This window comes from Haliotis cracherodii, unplaced genomic scaffold (assembly GCF_022045235.1).
Source record: "Haliotis cracherodii isolate W230 unplaced genomic scaffold, xgHalCrac1.p SCAF_9, whole genome shotgun sequence".
Classification (NCBI taxonomy): Eukaryota; Metazoa; Mollusca; class Gastropoda; order Lepetellida; family Haliotidae; genus Haliotis; species Haliotis cracherodii.
This window is the reverse complement of record NW_027266343.1, coordinates 17,496,806-17,519,875: the sequence shown is the minus strand read 5'-3', so window position 1 is coordinate 17,519,875 and position 23,070 is coordinate 17,496,806. Positions and strand designations below refer to the sequence as shown.

Sequence of the window (23,070 nt, the reverse complement as noted above, 5' to 3'; positions counted from 1 at the left end):
ACGCATCGTGGTTGTTGTAAACATATTCATAAATATTATTTGTTATCTGTTATAAACTTTTGTGGCCGCCTGGTATAATTAGAGCATTAAAAGAACACATAATATTCATAATCTAGTTTTATACAACTGTATAGAGGAGTATTATACTGCGAAATTATATGTCGTAATTTGACATTTCGACCAATGTACGATACCGGCTACTTCCGGTTTGGGCCACGTATATTTCTTTACAAAGAGTAGTGTAGGTTTTTTGGGGAACATGATACGTAAAACTCAGTCAGAGTTTCTGTATTGAAAGTTGTTTACGAGGACAACGTAATCAGAACTGGTGATGAGCATGGCAAGGTAAGAATGTATTTCATATCCATTCCTAAGCAAAAGAAAATGGGCCTACCAATTTTAAAAATATCTAAGCTAGTTGCTTAGAATTACTCCTATGTCCCTAACATAGCCTGCATCTCTACAAAACTCTGACTTAAAGTATCAGTAGTATTCATAAAGCGTTTAGTTTGATTATAAATTAAAAATTGAATTAAAAATGCCAAATTAGTTGTTGAAGCGTCACAACAACCATGATAAACAAATCATTTTAACCATGTTAACTGTCAGTCACTGTCAGCAATGGACAGTGGTCAGCATAGGACTTGTAACATGTCGATCTTATTTTATTAGTATAATATACATAATATATAGCACTTTGAGATTGTATACCCTTCATATATAGGAGATAGATACAGGGATAGTAAAATACATCTAATCTCTATAGGTAACCAACACTTAAGATTACTGACTGTAGTCTGGTTTATTTCCATGTTATCTGTACAGAAATGCTGCACACTTGTGTTTAGGTCAAGGAACATCATAGCATGTGGTTATACCGGTTCCAAAGAAACAGGTGGTAGAGCGGCTAAAACACTTGTGATAACCATAATCATGATAATAACATCAGGCTTTTTTTAGTGCAAAGTTTTGGAATGACACTGACAGGGGATCGAACCACCAACCTTCCTCTCCCCAGGCAGACACTCTATCCACTAGACCATGGATATAATATTTAGAAAATAATGTAAGTTATTATATTAAGTAGATTCATTATAAGTCCATCTTTACTGAATACTAGTATGTGGAGATTCCAGGGAAGCATAGCTGGTCACTGGTGTAGTGTTTTGGCTTTTGTATCGGTTTGTTGTCATCATGGTCATAGATCACTCTTCATGAAACCAGTGACTAAATTGTTAACATACTGCCAGATCCCTCAACTTATTACAGACTGTTGGAAACATGTAAATACATGTATATTGTTAAGCCCTCATCTAAAATGTATGACATAGTTTCTCGGTAGGGTGCATGATAATCTTCAAGGGCGTGTAAGGAAGTACAGTATATGTTCAAGAAGGACAGGAGAGGGAGAATTATAAGTTTGACAACCTATCTAGTACCTTAATCATCATATTGTCTATTTGCATTTTATAATGAGTAAGTCTTGACAATAATCTGTAACTAGCCACGAGTAAAACGTTTGAATATCGTACATTTCATGTTATCTTAAGAGTAAATTCTATTGCAAATAATACTTAACAAATTCAAGGACATGTTCAAAACTAGAATTTCTAATTCATTTCTAAGTTTTCAGAATATTTTGGTGCAATCCAGCATCGTGGATGGGGGTAGCTCATATTTGTTTTGGGGTGGTCGGGTAACCTAGTGGTTAAAGCGTCAGCTTGTAACGCCGAAGACCCGGGTTCAATTCCTGACATGGTTACAATGTGTGAAGCCCATTTTTGGTGTCCCCTGCTGTGATATTGCTGGAATATTGCTAAAAGCGGCGTAAAATCAAAGATCTTCTTCAAAGATCTATTTGAATATACAGGTTTTATTAGTGTTTCAGTTAAACATATGATTGAGTTTCAATATTTTTACACTAGAAAGAAAAATTGCATTGCTTTCCTTTCTTGTATGCTTCCATCTCATAAAAATCTGATACTTTACTCAGATATGATACTTCTCGATGTTAAGATCGTAGAACACATCTGTAGAACAGTGCATCAGGTGAATCCTGAACGACCTTGGGGGGCGGTCGGGTAGCCTAGTGGTTAAAGCGTTCGCTCGTCACGCCGAATACCCGGGTTCGATTCCCGACATGGGTACAATGTGTGAAGCCCATTTCTGGTTTCCCCCGCCGTGATATTGCTGGAATATTGCTAAAAGCGGCGTAAAACTATACTCACTCACTCACTCACTGAACGACCTTGGATCACCCAATCTAAGTGAAACGTGCCTTTGATGGTACTCCATTGTGGTGGAAGATACTATGGTGCTCAGAAATGTCAGGGTGTATCAGATATCCACAGCAATATAATGGTGCAGCTGTCGTTATGTTCACAGTGGGAATGTCATTTATCTCGTTTTTGATATATAGAAATAAAATATACACTGGTATGAATCATTGAATGCTTTGCACACTTATACCAAGAATCTATGAGCCTTGACCCGGGGCACAGACTGATGTTGCCTCAGAGTAAAAGATCTGATTTCAAGATATGCGAGAAAATTGTAAATGTTGCCTGTGGCCTAAGTTTGTCCTTAGATGTTACTGGTGGTGGTGATAGTTATTATCGTGATGAAGATCAATGTGCAGATCTTGCCAAAGGGTGATATCTGTGATATTGTAATAGGTTTCAAGTTATGAGTAAGTGAGTGAGTGAGTTGGGTTTAAAGCCGCTTTTAACAGTATTCCAGTTATATCGCGGCGTGTCAGCTTAATGTGGGAGGAAAGCCTGAAGTGATGCATGTCTTAGACGTTTACCACTTTGGTGAAACCCACGAGCACGGGGACAAACCTAGAAACATAATCGGGGCGAACCAGGATTCGAACCCACAATCATAGGTTTCTGGCGTGGCCAAGGGACGCAACTCGGCACAGCGAATAGCGGCGCCTTAGACGACTGGGCCACCCGTGCCCCCTTCAAGTTATGACATTATATCTGCTATTCTTTCCTTTACCAGTGATCTATCATTGTATAACATTGATACTAAGTTTTCATGTAATAATTGGATCCACAGCAAGTGCTTTTAATTATTACATGAAAACGGAGTATGAATGATGTATCCAAGGTATCTGAGTTGTCAGCTAACCATGCCAGGAATAATCAACATACGCCATATATTAAATTTTATTGATTGCTATTGTATATATTAGGGCTGCAACAAATACACTATGAGGCGAATACGATTCATATCACGAATACAGGGTAACAAATACGAATATTAATTCACAATTACAATAACAAGTCAACAGTTTATGTATTATCTATTATATTCAGTGAAACAATAACATCATAATTTATTTGACATGGCTTGTTAATTATTAATGAATTATACATTTATATACTGCACTTATCCAGGTAATAGTATCTGCTCAAATGCGACAATGACCAGTGAAAACAATACTATCAAATTAAATATTATTAGAGTGTTGTCATTGAAAGAAATCTATGCATATAATATGTTGTTATGGATATTTTTAGGTACAGGGTATGTAAATATACATTATTGCATATACATGAATATTCGATTCTAGTGGCCATGCATGAATAACGAATTCAATTCATGAATTGTTAAGGCTCGATTCACAGAATATGCGAGTGAATCGTAACAGCCCTAGTATATATCAAGTAATACATGTTCTTTCACACAAATAAATATGACATCTGGAAAATGATTACCCTATTCAACGTAATAAGTGCCCACGGCGATATTTGCTAATATATTGGCTAGTGAACAATCCCAATTAGCACCCCTTCTGATTGATCAATGTACACAAGACTTATTTATTCGTGTATACTACGCACTCGTGTGTTATATGCACCCTGAATTATGGGCAATTAAATTCTGGAAAATATATCTGTTGTGTATAGTACGCACAGACTTTTCTTATGTATCATTTCAGGCTGTCACCTCTTTCAACTCTGTTTTATTTTTCAATAAAATTCTATTCTAATAAGAGCTCCATATTTCTAATTTTGAGAGCGCCCAGGGCCCTTATTACGTTGAATACGGTAACATATGAAGATGTTTAATGCATAATGTAAATCATGATTGAAAAAAATAAACCGGTGGATTCAGAATTGAAAGTTTGATTTAGGGGCTCCCTAGACTGAAATACCTTTGGAGAAGGCCCTACATTTCTAACACTTCTTTTATTGAGTCATATATATTTATCACCTTGATGACGTGTCAGGGCTCGAAATTATTGGTGCTCACGGCACACATAAAATAGGAGTTGGCACGCTTGAATTTTATGTACAATGCATCGTGGGCAAGGTGATTTTCATTAAAACTACTTTTATTAATTATTATTTCATGTTTTGGCAAAATGAAACTGTGAAATGGAAGAGTATTCCTCTTAAATTGCAACTTCAACTATCGCTAAACGGCTTCCTGTTGTAAAATCAGATGGCATTATTTGGTGATTTCCGTTAACTGCATCTTACAAATGTTTGACCAGATGTTCAAGACTGCACAAAATAGATTTCAGTGTAGTAACATCTTTCCGAATTTTTACAGAATATCAAGAATATAATGTGGATCATGCATTTCAAACATAAGTGGTTATTCGTGTTGATTGTTGTGATAGCTGACAATCACTATTTGTTATAATTATTGGGTAATAAAAGCAAGGAGACCGCCTCTGTGGTCTAGTGGTAGAGCGTCCGCCCGGAAAGAGGAAGGTCCGGGGTTTGATCCCCAGCCGGGTAATACCAAAAGATGTTAAAAGATGGTACTTGTTGTTACCCTGTCTGGCGCTCGGCATTAAGGGGCAAAAACAAGGACTGGTCGGCTCGTAGTCAGTATACTGTGTCTGAGTGGGGTTTTCATGTTAAACTGCGGCATGGTATCTCAGTGTGCTAGCACTATAAATCGCCATCAGTCCGGACTAGTACAAGCAGCCACACACATACACGTGCATGCACATCGCTTTATAAGTGCAATAATCTTGGACGCGACGTTAAACCCCATTTCACCTCACCTAATAAAGACAAGCCCACCTAAACTGAAAACAGCACACCTGAAAAAACGGTCCAGTGTCCTTGGGAACACCTGATTTGTTTCTAATGTCGAGTCTTGCATGTATTACTAATCACTGCTTATATGCAGCTCCATTTGAAAGCAAGAAATAATTGGTGATCTGTAAACAGGTGATATGAACTGGTCTGGCTTTATCAAACACTGTATTTTGAGTAGTTTGTGACAGCTGTTGTCATTTTCCTTGAGTTTTCAATTACGTTTAAAATGATGAACTCATTGATAATGCAGCTGTTACTAGCTGTTGGTGACGTTTTTCTGATTGAATACTATTATATTAGTTGACATTATCAGCATTAACAAAATGTGCTGCTGCAATTGACTATGTTGTATCCAAAATATGTGTGATATACCAGTATGGTCCAGCACTTACCGTATTCGATGTGATAAGCGCCCCGTGGGCTCTCAAAATTAGAAATAGGGGGCTCTTATTAGAATATTATTTTGGTGAAAAAAAACATAGTTGAAAGATAAATTTTGTTGTTAATGCTGACAGCCTGAAATGTATTTTTCCAGAATTTAGTTGTCCATAAATAAGGGTGCATATAACACATGTGTGGGTATTATACCGAATAAGTCTTGTGTACATTGATCAATCGGAAGGGATACAAATTGGGCTTGTTCACTAGCCATTATATCAGCAAATATCGCTGCGGGCGCTTATTAGAGCAGGGCGCTTATTACGTCGAATACGGTATATGTACATGTCTTTCAATGCTTTTTCCACCATTGTTCGTTTTAATTTTGCCATTTGGATATTGATTAGAAATTCCAATAAAAGAGTTTATGTAATATCCAGTGATTGTACTTTAATAAATTCCATTACAAATACATGTAGCTTTGATGTTTGGAGGCTAAACTCAGTGGACCAGTGGGTGTTGTGGCTTTTGAAACTGCTGCTCCTGGTGGACTGGCAACTCTAAATATGACCAGTCTCCCCTAGTTTTTGTCAGTGCAACCAACAAACAAATAAAAAAACCTATGTAAAAATGACCTGCTTCTTTCAACACTATGTTTAGTTCTACTATAAAGTAACTTAGTTAGATCTACACATCATTCACACAAACATCAGTCACAAATTACTCTTTTTTATTAATATTTTGACATGGTCGCTTCAAATAAATATTTAATCAAGAACCAAAGCAAAATATTATTCCCTTGCACTAAAATAGTCTAGGGGAAACCCTGATGGTAACAGACAAGCTGACTTTGTTTGAAAAATATACTTATATGAATATCACCAATGTTTTGTTCGACCTTAATAGGTCCTTTATTTGCCAGTCCACAGGGACTGGCAGACACATGAATTACCGGTCTAAGCCTAATTTTACCGGTATAAAACTGGTAATTACCGGCAAATGGGAACACTGCAGGCTAAGTTTTGCTAAATCCTTCGTGTTCAAACTGTAATAATAACTGTTAAAAACCTTTATTGCTGTTTTTCTTAAATGTATTTTATGTATCCTTAGAGTGTTAGAATATTATCGCAATGTTCTAAATCAGCAAGGATGGAAAACCATCAATACTTGGTTGCATAAACACCATAACATTTCTGTAGTGATCTCAATTAAAATACTATTTAATCTAACATTAATGCCATGTAAGCTATGGCTGTAATTTGGGGTATCCAAATTACAATGTAAATAGACTTTAATCCCCATAATCCATCTATAAACATGATGAAAGCATTCCCTAATTCACATTGTCTACATCACTTAATTACATCTGTATTCAATAAGTGGAGGCAGGCTTTAATCACCTAGAGGTGTACGCAATAGTTATAACTTGCCAGTGGTCAGTGTTTATGTACAGTAATTAGGTAATTGCCATCCAGTTAGCACCTGCATCTTAAAGTGTCACTGATCTCTGATAATTCACTGGGAGTGGTTGTTGCCTTTGTTATTGTTTGAAAACAAATGCAAATGTCATAGTTACAACTGACTAATGTTTAACATTAGGCGGTTACCTTGTTTCGAGGAATGTATCTGTAAATATCCAAATAAAGGAACAATATCCCATCCATAAGTTTGTTTACATGTTTGATGTGACATCGTCCTTGTAACAATCTGATATTTTAATGTATATATATCGCTCTTCTGGATATTGTAGGTTTTTCACCTGATCACATAAGGTTTTTTTGGTGTTTCTCATAGGTGTCAAGTCTCTTTGGTCAGCTGAAATAACACACTTGACAACTACATTCATGATGTTTATAGTTCATTAAAAAGATTCATTGAGTTAGATAACAATGAGCGATCAATCAACGTCTTATCAGTTAATCCTTTGAACAAAGTATGTTGTTTTCACATCGGCACCTTATGCCCAGACATGGTATTCGGTCTGCTTTAGTAAACCTTCATGTGTAAACACTTACTTTTAACATGTCCACAGTGCAAGATAATACTGATTAATCAATCAACATATTTTCGGTTAATACTTTGATGAATTATATTTTTGTACCTCAACTGATCATTCCTCGCTTGCTGAGCAATTGTGCATATTACATAACATACATTTCACCCCACTTCAGACCTGCATTTAGATTGAGTAATTACCCCAGACACAAGAAATGCCAAATGGGCACTTTTGTCAGGTAATCTGAGTGGTGCTACTACCACTATTTATACCTGTAAATAATTCATTAACTGAAGGTGTAGGGTTACACCAGGAAACATGGATAACAGCAAAGGAGTGGCAATCATATCATGCATGCAATCCCAAATCTGGAAATGCTTTCACTGCATGGATACTATAGTTATGAATATACAATGCCATTTAGAAAGTGTTTAAGTGTAACAAATGTTATATTTGGGAGAACACTTTCTTAGTAAAGTACAGATTCTAGTACTTTTTTTGGGTTGAGTCCCGTGCGGGATTCGAACCCACACTTGCCAGAGTGAGGCACCTAATCGCCAGTACACAAAGTCAGCGATCTAACCCACTCAGCCACCAAGGCTTCCACAAATATGGAAGTCCGACAACTGGTAGTCTAGATAACGTACTTTGAGTACTACTTAGAAAGTGTTATCCCAAATAAAACATTTGTTACATTTAACCACTTTCTAAATGGCATTGTGTACTCATAGCTTTCGGCCATGGGAGCCGTGCCAATTTACACTTGTCAGAGGGGTACTCAAGTGACATTCATATTTCATGCGATAACGAGCTGTGATTCCGACAGAGTGCGAAATCTTGAATAAGAACCAAGATGGCGGGTGTCACTCCTTGTCTCTATGTATATAGAGGGGTATGATTTTTTTCTATACAAATACATTATGTTATGCACGCTATCATCGAGTTCCTGTGAGGCTACCCCACAGTCCCAACTGTTGGCAGAAAGAAATATCTGCTTTATCTGCTTTCAGAAATCCGAACCTTGACACGTCTTCCATACACCTGTATGTTTCAGAATTTACATCAACTGGCCCTGTCCGTCAATGTTTGCTGCCAATCAACAAGGAACATCCCGGAAATCCTTCTTCATCGGCAGTTTCATCATCGTCGCTTTCATCCTTCTCTGTGTTGTCGTGGTCGTGAAAACAAGGTCAGCTGACCGACCTGACAACAAGGGAGATAAGTCTGAATTAGAAGACGTCAACAAATCAGGTTCCAAGTTGCATTATGGGATAGTTATTGACTGCGGCAGCAGCGGCAGTCGCATCTACGTCTACTACTGGCCTCCACATTCTGGTAAACCTGGCGAACTGCTCAACATCCAACAGCTCAGAGATGGTGAAGGAAACTTGGTCGTGAAAAAAGTTGCACCCGGTAAGTAGTGAGGCAGGGAATAAATTGAATCAGCATCACCATCTGTCAGACTCCGCTGGGATTCTGGGTTAGAATAGGTCCAATCTCATTAAAGTCAGATCTTAGGTCTCGCTACTGCTAAACATAGATCTGAGGACATCCCATCACGGGTCACGTTAGACCCACCTTTTGCGAACTTTTACCAACCAGTGGAATGAGTAACAATTAGTCAACATTAGCCAGTTAAAAAACAGCTTTCTCAAGCTTACGGCACTAGTGTCAAACTTGCGACTTGCGAAAAAATTATGTTTAATATTTTGAAAACTTGACTCAAGAACATTCTGGGATGGCTAACAGCAATAGAAACTTACAGTTCAACTCGGAGTCAATATACTCTTACTGTGTCCGAGTGGGGCCAGCGCTATAAAATCGGCATCTGTCCGGACTAGTACAAGCAGCCACACACGCATGTGCATTCAAGTCTCTATATAAGTGCAATACTCTTTAACGCAACATAAAACCCCATTTCTCCTCACCTCACCTGTAGACATGATGTTATTTTTACAAACTTACATGTCAAAGATTGCCGGTTTGATTCCTGATTTGAAAATTCGGAAAATACTTTGTGCAGGGATTTATCTTGATTATATATTTGGTGGGGACTCAAAGCCATTAATTGTAGGGTCACAGGTTAAAATATGGGGATCCCAGAGAAATTTCCCAAATTGAATACAGTACTCTACCACAGGTAATGTAACATTGCGCATACTCAGAGACTGTTAATTAAAAATAGTTTTCCCAACAATGAACTGAAACTGAAAATGTACGGAAATTAATTGTAACTGTTTAAATGGTACTAACATGTATATATCTCCCACATCCCAATGGATGCTTTCTGTAGTTTCTGTTGCATCTGTTGTCAATTTGACGTAGGTTGCAGGAATTCTCGTCCAGGAAATCTATGTTTGTGTGCCAGTTTTATTTCTAGTTATCTTGTTTTTTTCCCTTATAATTCCTGTTTTATCTAGGGGCTATCTGATACAATTGTCTGCAACATGTACAGTGTGTAGTAAATTGTCTTGGTTAGAATTCAAACCATAATAATTTTAATTACTAGTTCAATTATTGTTTTCAGTATGGGGTAAAGTTTGACCAAACTGGAAATTAACATAAAAAATCAATGAGATTGGCTGACATTTCTTCTTTAGGTCTTTCTGAATATGAGGACACGCCACATGATGCCAGTGACCACATCTCTAAGCTTCTACGGTATGCGTCCCAGTACATTCCTAAAGAACACCACAAGGAGACGCCGCTATACATTCTGGCAACAGCTGGCATGAGGATGATACCCGAAAAGTGAGACTGACAGTAATACCTGTGTTTCAGGCAACATGGCCCCAGGAGATATGGACCCGTGAAGATCTGGGGTAGAAACCATGCTTGCCGTAAATGGCGACTATGCTTGTCGTAAGAGGCGACTAACGGGATCGGGTTGTCAGACTTGCTGACTTGGTTGATGCATGTCAGCCTATCCCAATTGTGTGGATCGATGCTCATGATGTCAATCACTGTATTGTCTGGTTCAGACTCCATTATTTACAGACCGCCAGCATATAGCTGGAATATTGCTGAGTGCGGCGATAAACATCAAACAAACCAAACCAATCACAAGAGATATAGGGCAGTAGGCCTAGTACACAGAGTTTGGTTTGTTTAATATGTTGTTAAATAATGTTTTAACACAGCTATCTCATTTATTTGTTTGTTTGGTTATTGGTTATGCCATACTCAGCATTATCACAGCTATATGATAACAGTCTGTAAATAATCGAGTCTGGACCAGACAATCCAGTGATTGATATCATGAGCATTGAATCACGCAAATGGATGAGATGACATCCATCAACCAAGTCAACAAGCCTGACCACCCGATCCCATTAGTCACTTCTTACGACAAGCATGGGTTGCTGAAGACCTATTCTAACCCGCATCTTCACGGGTGCTACCTTATTTAAAACTTATGTTAATTGCAGTGATTCTTGAATTTGTAAGTCACTGTACATGTGTATAAGCATGATACAAATACTTTCCTATGTAACCCAGAGAGAGGGAATTTCACAGCATTTAATTTATGCATTAGACTTTAATGGGGGAAGAGCCCAAAGTGGCTTGGGTGAGACTTTCTAGCAGGAGTATGATGCTGACAAAACAAGGTCATGCTCAGGGCAGATCCTGGCACATCTAAGGGATGTAATTCTGTACAGCCAACTGCAGTGCCTTTGATCACTGCACCCTATATTTAATAGAAGATGCAATTGTCAAGAAACTGATAACTGTGCTTTGGAAAGTGATTGAAATAAGCATGACAGTGGGACAGATTTGGGGACAGATCCCCAATAGAAAGGTGAAAGGTGGCCATAATGGCTGCAGACAGAGCACTGTTGTTGATTGTGTACTGGATGAATGACCACCTGACCAGTTCAGTGTGCTTAATGGATATCCTAGGAACGCTATCCACACCCTCACTCACTCTCTCACTCTCTCACTCACTCACTCACTCACTCACTCACTCACCCACTCAACCACACACAATCACTCAACCACTCACTCACCGAACCACTCACTCACTCACTCACTCAACCACTCACTTTTACACCCACCCACCCACTCAACCACCCACCCACTCACCCACCCACCCACCCACTCAACCACCCACCCACTCAACTACCCACTCACTCACTCACTCACTCCTCACTCACTCACTCACTCACTCACTCACTCACTCACTCACTCACTCACTCACTCACTCACTCACTCACTCACTCACTCACTCAACCACTCACTCACTCAACCACTCACTCACTCAACCACTCACTCAACCACTTAATTTTACACCCACCCACTCAACCACCCACCCACTCACTCGCTTACTCATTACCAAGAAGCTTCTGTTTGCCCACTGTAAGGTAATGGTTTTGTTGTAGAGCCCAGAAGGCCATCCTGACAGACTTGCTGACAGACATCCCCAAGCTGTTCGACTTCCAGGTGGCTGAGAACCACTTTGAGGTGATCAGTGGCAAGCTGGAGGGAGTGTATGCTTGGATCGCCGTCAACTATGTCCTTGACAAATTTTCCCATGGGCCTGAAGGTGAGAGTTGAAAATAGGAATCATAGAATCTATAGGGAAGTGTGTATAGCTGGAGTATTGCTGATTGCAGTGTTAAACAACAAACAAACAAACAAAACGTCAGGGTTTCCCCCTCATAGCAGGCTCAAATGCCTTGATATAACTGAAATGCTGTTCAAAGCTGTGTTAAACCTGACACACTGAAGTCAGAAATGAGCTTCTATGACCTGTCCTATTTCAGACCATGCCCTGGTCAGTGTGAAGCTCCCTGGTCAAGGCGGAAAAACCCACCTGCGCAGACGGACAGTCGGTATGATGGACATGGGGGGAGGGTCAGTGCAGATAGCTTTCGAAGTTCTCAACGAGGTGAGACTTAGACGATATCAGTCATTTTTAGTAGTATAGACTATCAAGGCATATGCGTTAAATGTAGGGCTGGCTAAATGATTGATAATTGGAATTATCATCAATGGGAAGAAATGTTAATGATTATCGATATGAAATTTTGTGGGCGATAATAACTCACATAAACTTTTGTGATGAAATAAAGTTTAGATTTACAAAACAGACTTGTCATTAGCCAATGATGTCAACTGTCGAAGACCGAATGCAACTGTTTTTGTTATATCTCAATTGTCCACAAAGTAATTCATGCATAAATGTGTCACCAGTGGCTTGAAAGATGTTGATTTCTTGTGGGATTTTCTAACATATTTGCTCAAAGTTCCTCCTCCGATATTTATCAATAATTGATTGATATGAAGTTAGCGATTAGTGATCTCTGTGATCTATGTCGATAGCCAGCCCCAGTAAACTGTCCTTTGGCTTAAGATCGTAACAGCAAGTATAAATAATTTCATCATGTTCATTTACACATCAATACCTGTAGATAAGTGATACTATAAGTTAAATGAATGGCGACAGCACTGTCCACGACCTGGGCCTAATACAACACTAACGTACTGCTTCCAGCGGGAAGAGCTGCCCAAGCACCTGGTGGCGGAGGTGAACCTGGGCTGCCAGGACTCGGACACGGAACACACATACCGCGTGTACGTGACCACCTTCCTGGGCTACGGAGCCAACTCAGCCAGGGAGAGATACGAGGAGAAGCTGCTGAAACAGGCCGCCAAACTAGGAGACAGGTAGATAACTGAAGCGCTCTTCACAACATTGCTGAATTATGTCTGGATTCCTACAGATTTGAATCCAAACCTTTGTCTCCCATCCCTTGTTTATTTCCATCAGGATATATTTTCATGAAAGCAGGGTACAGGTGGCCCAGTGGTCTGAGGTAAAGCAATTCACTGTGAAGAGTTGCATCCCTTAGCTTGACCAGGATTCGTTGTGGGTTTGAATGCCTGATTTCACCAGATCATTATTCTCTGTTTGTCAGCACCATACTCATGCTTGTTGGTTTCACCAAGGAGGCACCACCTATGACCTACAACCTACGACCTATTGTGTTGAGACTGACATACTGTTTGACACAGAAATAAATCCATCTGACAGACTCTCATTCACATCAAATCAATCTGCTCATACAAATTCAATTGGAGTTTTCACATTCCCTGTCCCCTGTTGGGCTTCATGAGCAGAATATTCCCCAGTACAAGTTTACCTTAAGTGCCAACAACATTGAATGTTGCACACACAGCCAATCACTGGTTGCCTGACACTGATATGGCTGGAATAACGCTGAGATAAACATTCTGTGTTTTCAGACTGCATCATCGGTTCCAGATGAGATTTCTCGCTATCAAATACTCAAAGAGACAAACAAATCTGAAAACACATTTAGTGACATTGTAAAATACAAAAGTCATCAGTAATGTTCCAAGGGTTGTGAAACAGACATGACATAACTCGGGGATGCTCAGCTGTGACATCATGATACAGTGTTTTGTTTTGTTCGTTGTTTCACGCCGCACTCAGCAATATTCCAGCTATATGACGGTGCTCTGTAAATAATCGAGTCTGGACCAGACAATCCAGTGATTGACATCATGAGCACTGATCTATGCAATTGGGATACAATGACTTGCATCAACCAAGTCAGCAAGCCTGACCACCCAATCCTGTTAGTCGCCTCTTACGACAAGCATCGTCTCCTTTTACGGCAAGCATGGGCTGCTGACAACCTCTTCTAACCCGGAATCTTCACAGGACCAAGATACAGTGGATGACATCACATGCTTCCATTGATAACTGAACATGCCGACTTAGCAAAATATGGGAAAAAATAAAACTTAAGTCAATTCATTGAGTATTGATCAAACTATTTAATTAATGTGGTACCTATTTTTCCAAGCTGAAAAGTTCGAGAGATTGTCAGGATCCATTTCCACTTGAAATAATTTTCATTTCTTTTACATTGTGGCATATGACAACATTCACTCACTCATTTATGATGCCTTGAAACTTGTCAGTATTGCTAATGTGTATGTTGTTTGTTCCAGTCGACCTGGTCAGAACACGACCTACCCAGTTCTAGATCCATGCCTCCCGCAGTCGATGCCGCTAGAGAGTGAGGACGAGAAGAGTGTCAAGCACTACTTCAAGGGCACTGGCAGCTACGACGAGTGTCGATCAGGGCTCATGCCTCTCCTCAACCTCACTGTGCCCTGTCCACAAGAACCCTGCTCCATGAACGGCGTCAGTCAGCCCTTGATTGACCACACACGCTCCTCCTTCTACGGCTTCTCAGAGTTCTGGTACTCCATGGAGGATGTTTATCACAAAGGCGGAAATTACAGCAGTGCAATTTTCAATAAATATTCTTCAGTAAGTGAACAAGACTTCCACAGGCTATAAAAACATGATTTCACAAGATTTGTTGAATTAGAGTGGCCACTATTTATGACATTTGTAATTTAGAATATTCGTTACCTTGCAGTCCCAATCGTGTGTTTCATTCAAAGCAGGATGCATCAATATATATGTGTTTCCTTTTGGATGTGGTCATTGCCTGAAAACCAAAAAATAATTTTTTAGCCTGATTAATGTTTGTCTGCATGATTTGTTTGTTTGTTTGTTTTTAACGCCGTACTCAGCAATATCCAGCTATATGACGGCAGTCTGAAAGTATTGGAGTCTATTCCCACCGGTTCCTTGGAAATTGGGTTTTCCGGAAACGTTAAACTATACTTAAACTAAAGCCAGGACTATTTGTTTGTTTGTTTGTACGTTGTTAACGCCGCACTCAGCAATATTCCAGCTATATAATGCCAGTATGAAATAATCAGGTCTAGACCAGACAATCCAATACTTGACATCATGAGCACCAACCTACGTAATTGGGATACGATGACATGCATCAACCAAGTCAGCGAGCCTGACTACCCGATCCCGTTAGTCGCCGAAGACGAGCATAGTCGCCTTTTACGGCAATCATGGGTTGCTGAAGACCTATTCTCTACACAGATCTTCACGGGTCATCTCTGCATGAAGCAGATAGCCATGTTACTCAGCAGCCTGCATGTTCCAGCCTGTCAATAATCACGTCTGGACAGACAGACCAGTGGTTGATAACATGAACAACAAGCAACACTGTAGCTGTTGTCATGGTAATATTCTTGACTGTTGCTTCAAACCACAGTCACTGACTCAGATGATGTATATATCTGCAACAGGCTTATCAAATGTGCTTCTATTTATTGCGATAATAATGTGAAGTATATTTAGTTTAACAAGTTTTAACTTAGATATAATTTGATCATTTCAGGAGTTTTGTGGCTCAAGTTGGTCTCAATTATCTAAATGGTATGACCAGCATTTATACCCGAAAGCTGATGAAGCTAGATTCAAGTAGGTGTTTTACTTTCTTCATTTCTATCTCTAATAACACACATTAACATACGTCACCTTACGGTAGTCATCAGACAATCAGTACATGTTATGCATACTCCCAGTAATAAGCTAACTTTATGGTGTGGTTTTTTTTTTATCTCCTTGAAACTCCTTGTATGTGAACATGGTAGATGTATTGTCTTTTTTTTTAAGGGCCTGTGGGGTAGACTTGTTGAAAAAGCATTTGCTGGTCACACCGAAGACACGTGTTCAATTCCCCATATGTATATAATGTATGAAGCTCATTTCTGGTGTACCAGATATGGTAATATTGCTAGAATATTGCTAGAATATCACTTAACACATGTATTTATTTCCGGGACTAAATGTCAGTCTTGTCGGGGTTTTCTCTACATGATACATGTCAGCCACGGATGTCCTAACTCTCTCATCCTTTCTCCCTTTATTTCCCAGATGGATTATTGTAACAGCCTTCTTGTCAATTCCCCTAAAATTCACCCTCACCCAAATACGTTTCCAACCAAACACAGAGAACTCCATCCTCAGAGAACTGCACTGGCTTCCAATCAAACAATGAATCATCTTCAAAGTCCTCTGCCTTGCATACCAATGTCACTCTAAATCAGCCCCTCGTTATCTCTGACCTGCTTCAACTCTATACCCTCAAACACTCTAATCTGAATCCAGACATCTGTTCTGCGGGCTTAAGGTAAAACTCTCCAGTTATGGACAAAGAACTTTCTCCTTTGCTGCGGCCACTGAATGGAACAATCTACCCCTGATCTCCGTGAAGGTCCTACCTGCTTTGCTTTTAGAACATCCAGATCAATCTCTTCCACCAAGCCAATCTCATTAAAGTCAGATCTAAGTTCTCGCTACTGCTAAACAAAGATCTGAAGACATCCCATGAGGGGGCACATCAGAACGACCTTTCATCCGACCAATCAGTGCGTCGCTTACCAGATTAGGAAAGTGGTAGTCGGAATGTGATTTCTAATCATGCAATCTTGAAACCTTTAACATGGGGTATTTCAAACGATTGTTATGGGTTTAACGACTGAATCCTTACAATCTAGACCATCATATAGCCATTCCAGGATGCTTTTTTGTTCAGGTTTCAAATTTGTAATCGAGAAATAATCGAAGCTTAGTTGCCAATTTGAAATTTGTGCTGAAAAGCACGAGAAAGCTGCCTTCTGATTGGTCATTCCATTGGTCGGTCAAATTTCGTGCAAGGTCGGTCTGACGTGACCCGTTATGGGATGTCCTCAGATCTTTGCTTAGCGGTAGCGAGAACTAAGACCTGATTTTAACGAGATTGCCACCAAGCTTTCTACCGAACTGCCCTTTCTTGTCTGCCCTTTGAGCATAATATTTGAGTGTGGAACAATGTACATTCTTAATGAACTACTAAACTGTACTGTACTTTGTCAGCCTGTACAGACATCAGGATGTCACCGAGTGTTCTGGAGCATATGGGAACAAGAGTCATGTTCCGGGACACAGTGGCTGATTCCTAAATACACAACAGCTTAGCCGATAGTATAGTGAAGAGTAGAGGAGAAATAGTTGAGATAGTTATCCATTGACATTTTCAACATACGCTAATTAAACAGCAACTTCAGTTTAAGGTTAAAATTCATTTTCATTGTATGTTATTGCATTTTCATTGCTCATTACATTATATGGGGATTTCACGTTAAGTTGATTGCAAGGTTAGTTCAGGTTTAGTTAATTGAGTTTAGTTTCCACTGCGAGTTTGTTGTCAAACTTGTCAGGGGGTCAGTAGTGAGGTGACAAGCAAGTGAAAACCAAGTTGTCTCTTTTCACGCTTTGAGTTGTCTCATTGAGAGTCCATTTGCAGTCACAAAATAGATTTAGTAGTGTCACACACATACATTGTATTTCACTGAGACAAAGTGTCTGTAATTTGTGAGCTCAGAGATTTGATAAACTTGAAATATTTGAATACCGTTAGTTAAGCAGCCCTGTAACAGTGGCTGTAGAATGTGTTTGCTCAAATTTGACATCCGCCACTGCTACAGTTTTGTGAAGTTCAAGATCACTCAAAATGAGCTAGGCATACTTGAATAACTTGAATACACCCGTGAAGATCCGGGGTAGAATAGGCCTTCAGCAACCCAAGCTTGCCCTAAAAAGCGACTATGCTTGTCGTAAGAGGTGACTAACTTGGTTGGTGCATGTCATCGATTCCAATTGTGTGGATCGATGCTCATGATTTCAATCACTGGATTGTCAGGTCCAGACTCGTTTTTTACAGACCGCCGTAATATAGCTGGAATATTGCTGAGTGTGGCGTTAAACAACAAACAAATATTAATGCAATTTGAGGAACTTTTGCACATGCTCTCTAGACTGAACATGGTTGAGAATGAAGGTCACTGTCATTATAAGTTTGTAATTAAGGTAGCTCAAGGCAGTGTTTCCTGTTTGAAAGTTGTACTGCATTGCGTGTATGTCTTCCCAAGCCTTGAGTGATGTTATTAAACCAGAAGTGCTCATATGATTACCATCTGAGACCAAGTCCTCTTACATCAAGCTAACACACTCATATAACTGTAATACTGTACAAAGGGGCATCAAACTCACTCACTCACTCACTCCACACAGATACCAGTGTTTCAAGGCAGCATGGCTGTCCACAGTCTTCCACAACGGTTTCAAGTTCCCTGAGGAGTACAAGAATCTGAAATCTGCTCAACTCATCAACAACAAGGATGTCCAGTGGACATTAGGAGCTCTCATCTACAGGACTCGGTACATCCCACTCAGGTAGGACTAGTCTCCTTAATATCATACATCCAGCTCGGAGTCTGTATATCCCCTGAGTGGGGTATCCATATTAAACTGTGGCATGGTATCTCGTGGACTATTACAAGCAGCCACCCACACGTGCACCCACTTCGCAATGTATGTGCATTGTGCAATAATCTTTAATGTTAAGCCCCATTTCAACATTAAACCCCATTTCAACATTAAACCCCATTTCAATGTTAAACCCCATTTCAGTGTTAAACACCATTTCAACATTAAACCCCATTTCAACATTAAACCCCATTTCAATGTTAAACCCCATTTCAGTGTTAAACCCCATTTCAACATTAAACCCCATTTCAATGTTAAACCCCATTTCAGTGTTAAACACCATTTCAACATTAAACCCCATTTGAATGTTAAACCCCATTTCACCTCATATCCCCTGCTGCTTATTTTAAGAGGCAACTAAAAGATTGCAGGGCTGTGACTTAGTTGATTGTGTGTTATTGTACTACGACGGATGTTACTCATAATGTCGACCACTGGTTTGTGTGTACTAGTCTTGACTGTGTACATGGTTGCCATTATCTAGCCTGAATATCACTGACTGCGGCAGAAAACAACACATATAAAAGTGTGAATGAGTAGCTAAAGAAAGCTGTTGGTAGTCTTCGTAACTTTCTGCATTGTGGATATGTAGCCAAATGAAAACAATTATCAGAATCGTTTAGGCACTTATACCATCAATCAACATACCGTATTTGACGTAATAAGCGCCCCGCTCTAATAAGCGCCCATGGCGATATTTGCTAATATATTGGCAAGTGAACAATCCCAATTAGCTCCCCTTCCGATTGATCAATGTACACAAGACTTATTTATTCGTGTATAATAGGCACTCATGTGTTATATGCACCCTTAATTATGGGCAATTAAACAGTATATAAACAGTTCAGGCTGTCAGCATAAACCACGAAATTTATCTTTCAACTCTTTTTTTTCCCACCAAAATAATATTCTAATAAGAGACCCCTATTTCTAATTTTGAGAGGGCCATGGGCGCTTATTACATCGAATACGGTAACTGTAGCATACACACGTTAAATCCCTTCCTGGCACTTGTACCATCGATCGGCGTAGTAGATCCTGCAGTAGATAGTTACAACCTCACTAGAAGACATCTTTCACTCTCTGTTTCAGGGACATAGAAAAACATCAAATGGAGTACCAGTCGATGCACAAGCCGTCCTGGTTCCGCGTGTCGAGACTGTTCTACAACGAGTACCTCATCCTGGTGTGCTTCTTCATCGTCCTGGCCTCTATAGTGCTGTACATGCAGAGACTGAGGCTGTGCCCCAAGAGGACCAACATCCGCCGCGTCCCGTCCATGTCCTACTTCCTCACGGAGGAGGACCAGATGGAGCAGGGGAAGAAGGGCTTCATTTACTTGTGATGTCCTCTCACAGTAGGCAGTCCAGGAGCATGTACTTCATCTGTGGTGAATGGGATGCTACGAGTACCCAATTTGTGATAAGTACTCGAGGATGTTTTATATAGTACTGTACTTGATGCATTAATTGCCCCGGTTATGTTAGGAAATCAAGATGTTTTACATGATTCTGTATTTGATGTATACTACTCAAAAGAAGTTAAGGACCACCGGATTTTATTCATATTACTATAGTTATTCTGCCATGAACAGGTTATATTAGGAAATCAAGGATGTTTTACATGATTCTGTATCTGGTGTATGCTACTCAAAAGAAGTTAAGGACCACCCGATTTTATTCATATTACTATAGTTACTCTGCCATGAACAGGTTATATTAGGAAATCAAGGATGTTTTACTTGATTCTGTATTTAATGTATGCTACTCAAAAGAAGTAAAGGACCACCCGATTTGTCCATAGTACTATAGTTAACCTGCCATGCAATAACAGATTAACAATAGTAATATGAAAGAATTTGGTGGTCCTTAACTTCTCTTGAGTTGTATATTTTGGTTCAGAGATAATGTTAATAAGTTAAGGAATCTGTAGCTAGCCACAAATGAATATCAAGTGACTTATTTTGGGTCACATCACAGATATTAATATAAAATTTAAGAAATTAGAATGTTTTTCAATGGGCTTACATTGCATCTTTGCCATAGTCTTAGAAATATTTTTTATTCAACCCTGAACACCCACACCCACACCCACACCCACACCCACACCTACATTCACTGACTTAGTTCAACAGTTTTGATGTCACGGGTGCATAAGCTCCTCACACTGATATTTTTATTCCTACTGATAGCATAATGAATGTGTCAGGTGCTGCAGTGATTCCCTACTCATCAGGCTGGCCTCTGGGCATCACTGAGCAGCAGAATGTTTGGTGTCCCAGCCGATATTTAGAGTTGAATCCATTTTGATGAATCTGTTTTTAACAATTAGGTGTGCCTCTTTTTAGTTATCGTATTTACAGATATGACTTGTTCGCACCTCTGAAAATAGAAAACAAGTTGTGATCTTGATAAGGATAAGATATATGGATGGCCATCTTCTTTGTTACAGTTAGGAGCCGTGTTTCGGTGTAGGTTCTAACACTGTTATCAAGCAAGTGATAAGGGTGTTAGAACCTACACGTAAACATCGCTCCTAAATGTAATAAAGAAGTTGTTCATCCATGTATCTTCTCTTCAGCAACCCATGCTTGCCTAAAAGGCGACTATGCTTGTAAGAGGCGACTAACGGGATCGGGTGGTCAGGCTCGCTGACTTGGTTGACGCATGTCATCGTATCCCAATTGCATAGATCGATGCTCATGATGTCAATCACTGGATTATCTGGTCCAGACTCGCTTATTTATAGACTGCTGTCATAAAGCTGGAATATTGCTGAGTGTGGAGTTAAATAACAAACAAACAGAACAAAACAATACTCCAACTTCTAAATGCCTCTCAAAGAATTGGTGTTGGTATTTATCACTATTTATTGGTACTGATCTTGGTATTTATCCAAAATATGAAGCAACTCTTGCAACATGGGGGTAGTGTTTTTACATTACCCTGGACGTTTTATTACTGACACATTATTAGCCCAGATGCACATGAAGTGAGTGGGGGGCACGGGTGGCCCAGTTGTCTAAGGCGCCGTGATTCGCTGTGCAGAGTTGCGACCCTTGGGCACACCAGAAACCTATGATTGTGGGTTTGAATCCCGGTTCTCCCGATTATGTTTCTAGGTTTGTCAGCACCATACTGGTGGGTTTCCACTGCTGGTGGGTTTCACCGAAGTGGTAAACGTCTCAGACCTGAATCACTTCGGGCTTTCCTCCCAGATTAAGCTGACACGCCGTGATATAACTGGAATACCGTTAAAAGCGGCGTTAAACCCAACTCACTCACATGAAGTGAGGATGTTTTAGTATTTTTTTCTGCTCATTACAAATGTACCGACATAATATGCGACATAAATCACAAATATCAGCAGACATTTATTTGACACCCAACTTTTGATGAAGGTTGTTGTCCAGTCTAGTTTGAATTTCTGAAGTTGATGTCGACATGATAGGACATCGTGGGACTTCCATGTGGACTCGAGCAGAGTTTACACAATCTCATTGGTTCATCCAACCAATCAGAGCGTCACTTACCAGATCATGAAAGTGACTGTCGGAATCTGTTTTCAATTCATGCAACCACAATTAACACATTTATATGTCCTCAGATCTTTGTTTAGCGATAGCGAGAACTAAGATTTGATTTTAATGAGATTGACACAATATGAACCGTGCAAGTTGGTTATGCAACATAGAGACTGATGATGTGATTACACTGTCAGTACTTTGAGATGAGGCTGATGGGTGTAAAAGAGGATGAGGAGGGAAATCCGTGTCTCATGATCACCGAAGTATACAGTGTTTGAAGACAACCACATTTACAGGATGTTTTTAAAGTGTCTGCATTTTAGCAGTTGTGGATTAGGGGGGAACCTACCATATATGGTAAAGGATGTTTCAGTGTTTCTAGGACCATATAGTTCATATCGATGTAGTATTACACAACTATAAAACTGTTTGTGCCAGTTTTCTATATTTCTTGAGATCAATTCAGCCATTTGTAGTTTTGATCGTTTTTTGTTAGTGGTTTTCCTTTTTCCTTTGTTTAATAGATTTACATAGTCATTTGTGTTTCCACATATCATGAAATTAATCCTTTTTGTCATATCAGCTTGATAAAGAGTTTGACAAGTTTATTTCAAAGTCACATAGTTTTTAGTTATTTGATTTTTTTGAGCACTCAATTCTGTTCTATTGAAAACAAACTTTACCATCATCCACAAGATAATCTGTTGTAAGAATGCACATTTGTCATATTGTCTTGTACAAAAGTCATACTTAATGTATTATCATTGTCATTCAGCCTGCAAGATTTTGTTTTGAGGTGTATATATATATTTATATCCTTCATGAGGCATTGGCAATTTGTTCACCCTATTTTTGGTTGATAATGTTTTAAAAACAAACCAGGGGT

The 23,070-nt window shown here is 39.5% G+C and overlaps 1 protein-coding gene across 1 annotated transcript; it reads left to right on the top strand.

The window, feature by feature from the left end:
• The first annotated feature begins 222 nt into the window (after positions 1–222).
• LOC139452555 (ectonucleoside triphosphate diphosphohydrolase 4-like) lies at positions 223–21,795 on the top strand. Its single transcript, XM_071234075.1, has 10 exons — positions 223–345; positions 8,495–8,853; positions 10,041–10,191; positions 11,820–11,983; positions 12,204–12,328; positions 12,935–13,107; positions 14,422–14,746; positions 15,687–15,769; positions 18,404–18,565; positions 19,751–21,795. The coding sequence occupies exons 1-10, from the start codon at positions 332–334 to the stop codon at positions 20,001–20,003; spliced, it is 1,809 nt and encodes a 602-aa protein (XP_071090176.1). The 5' UTR covers positions 223–331; the 3' UTR covers positions 20,004–21,795.
• Positions 21,796–23,070: the final 1,275 nt, after the last annotated feature.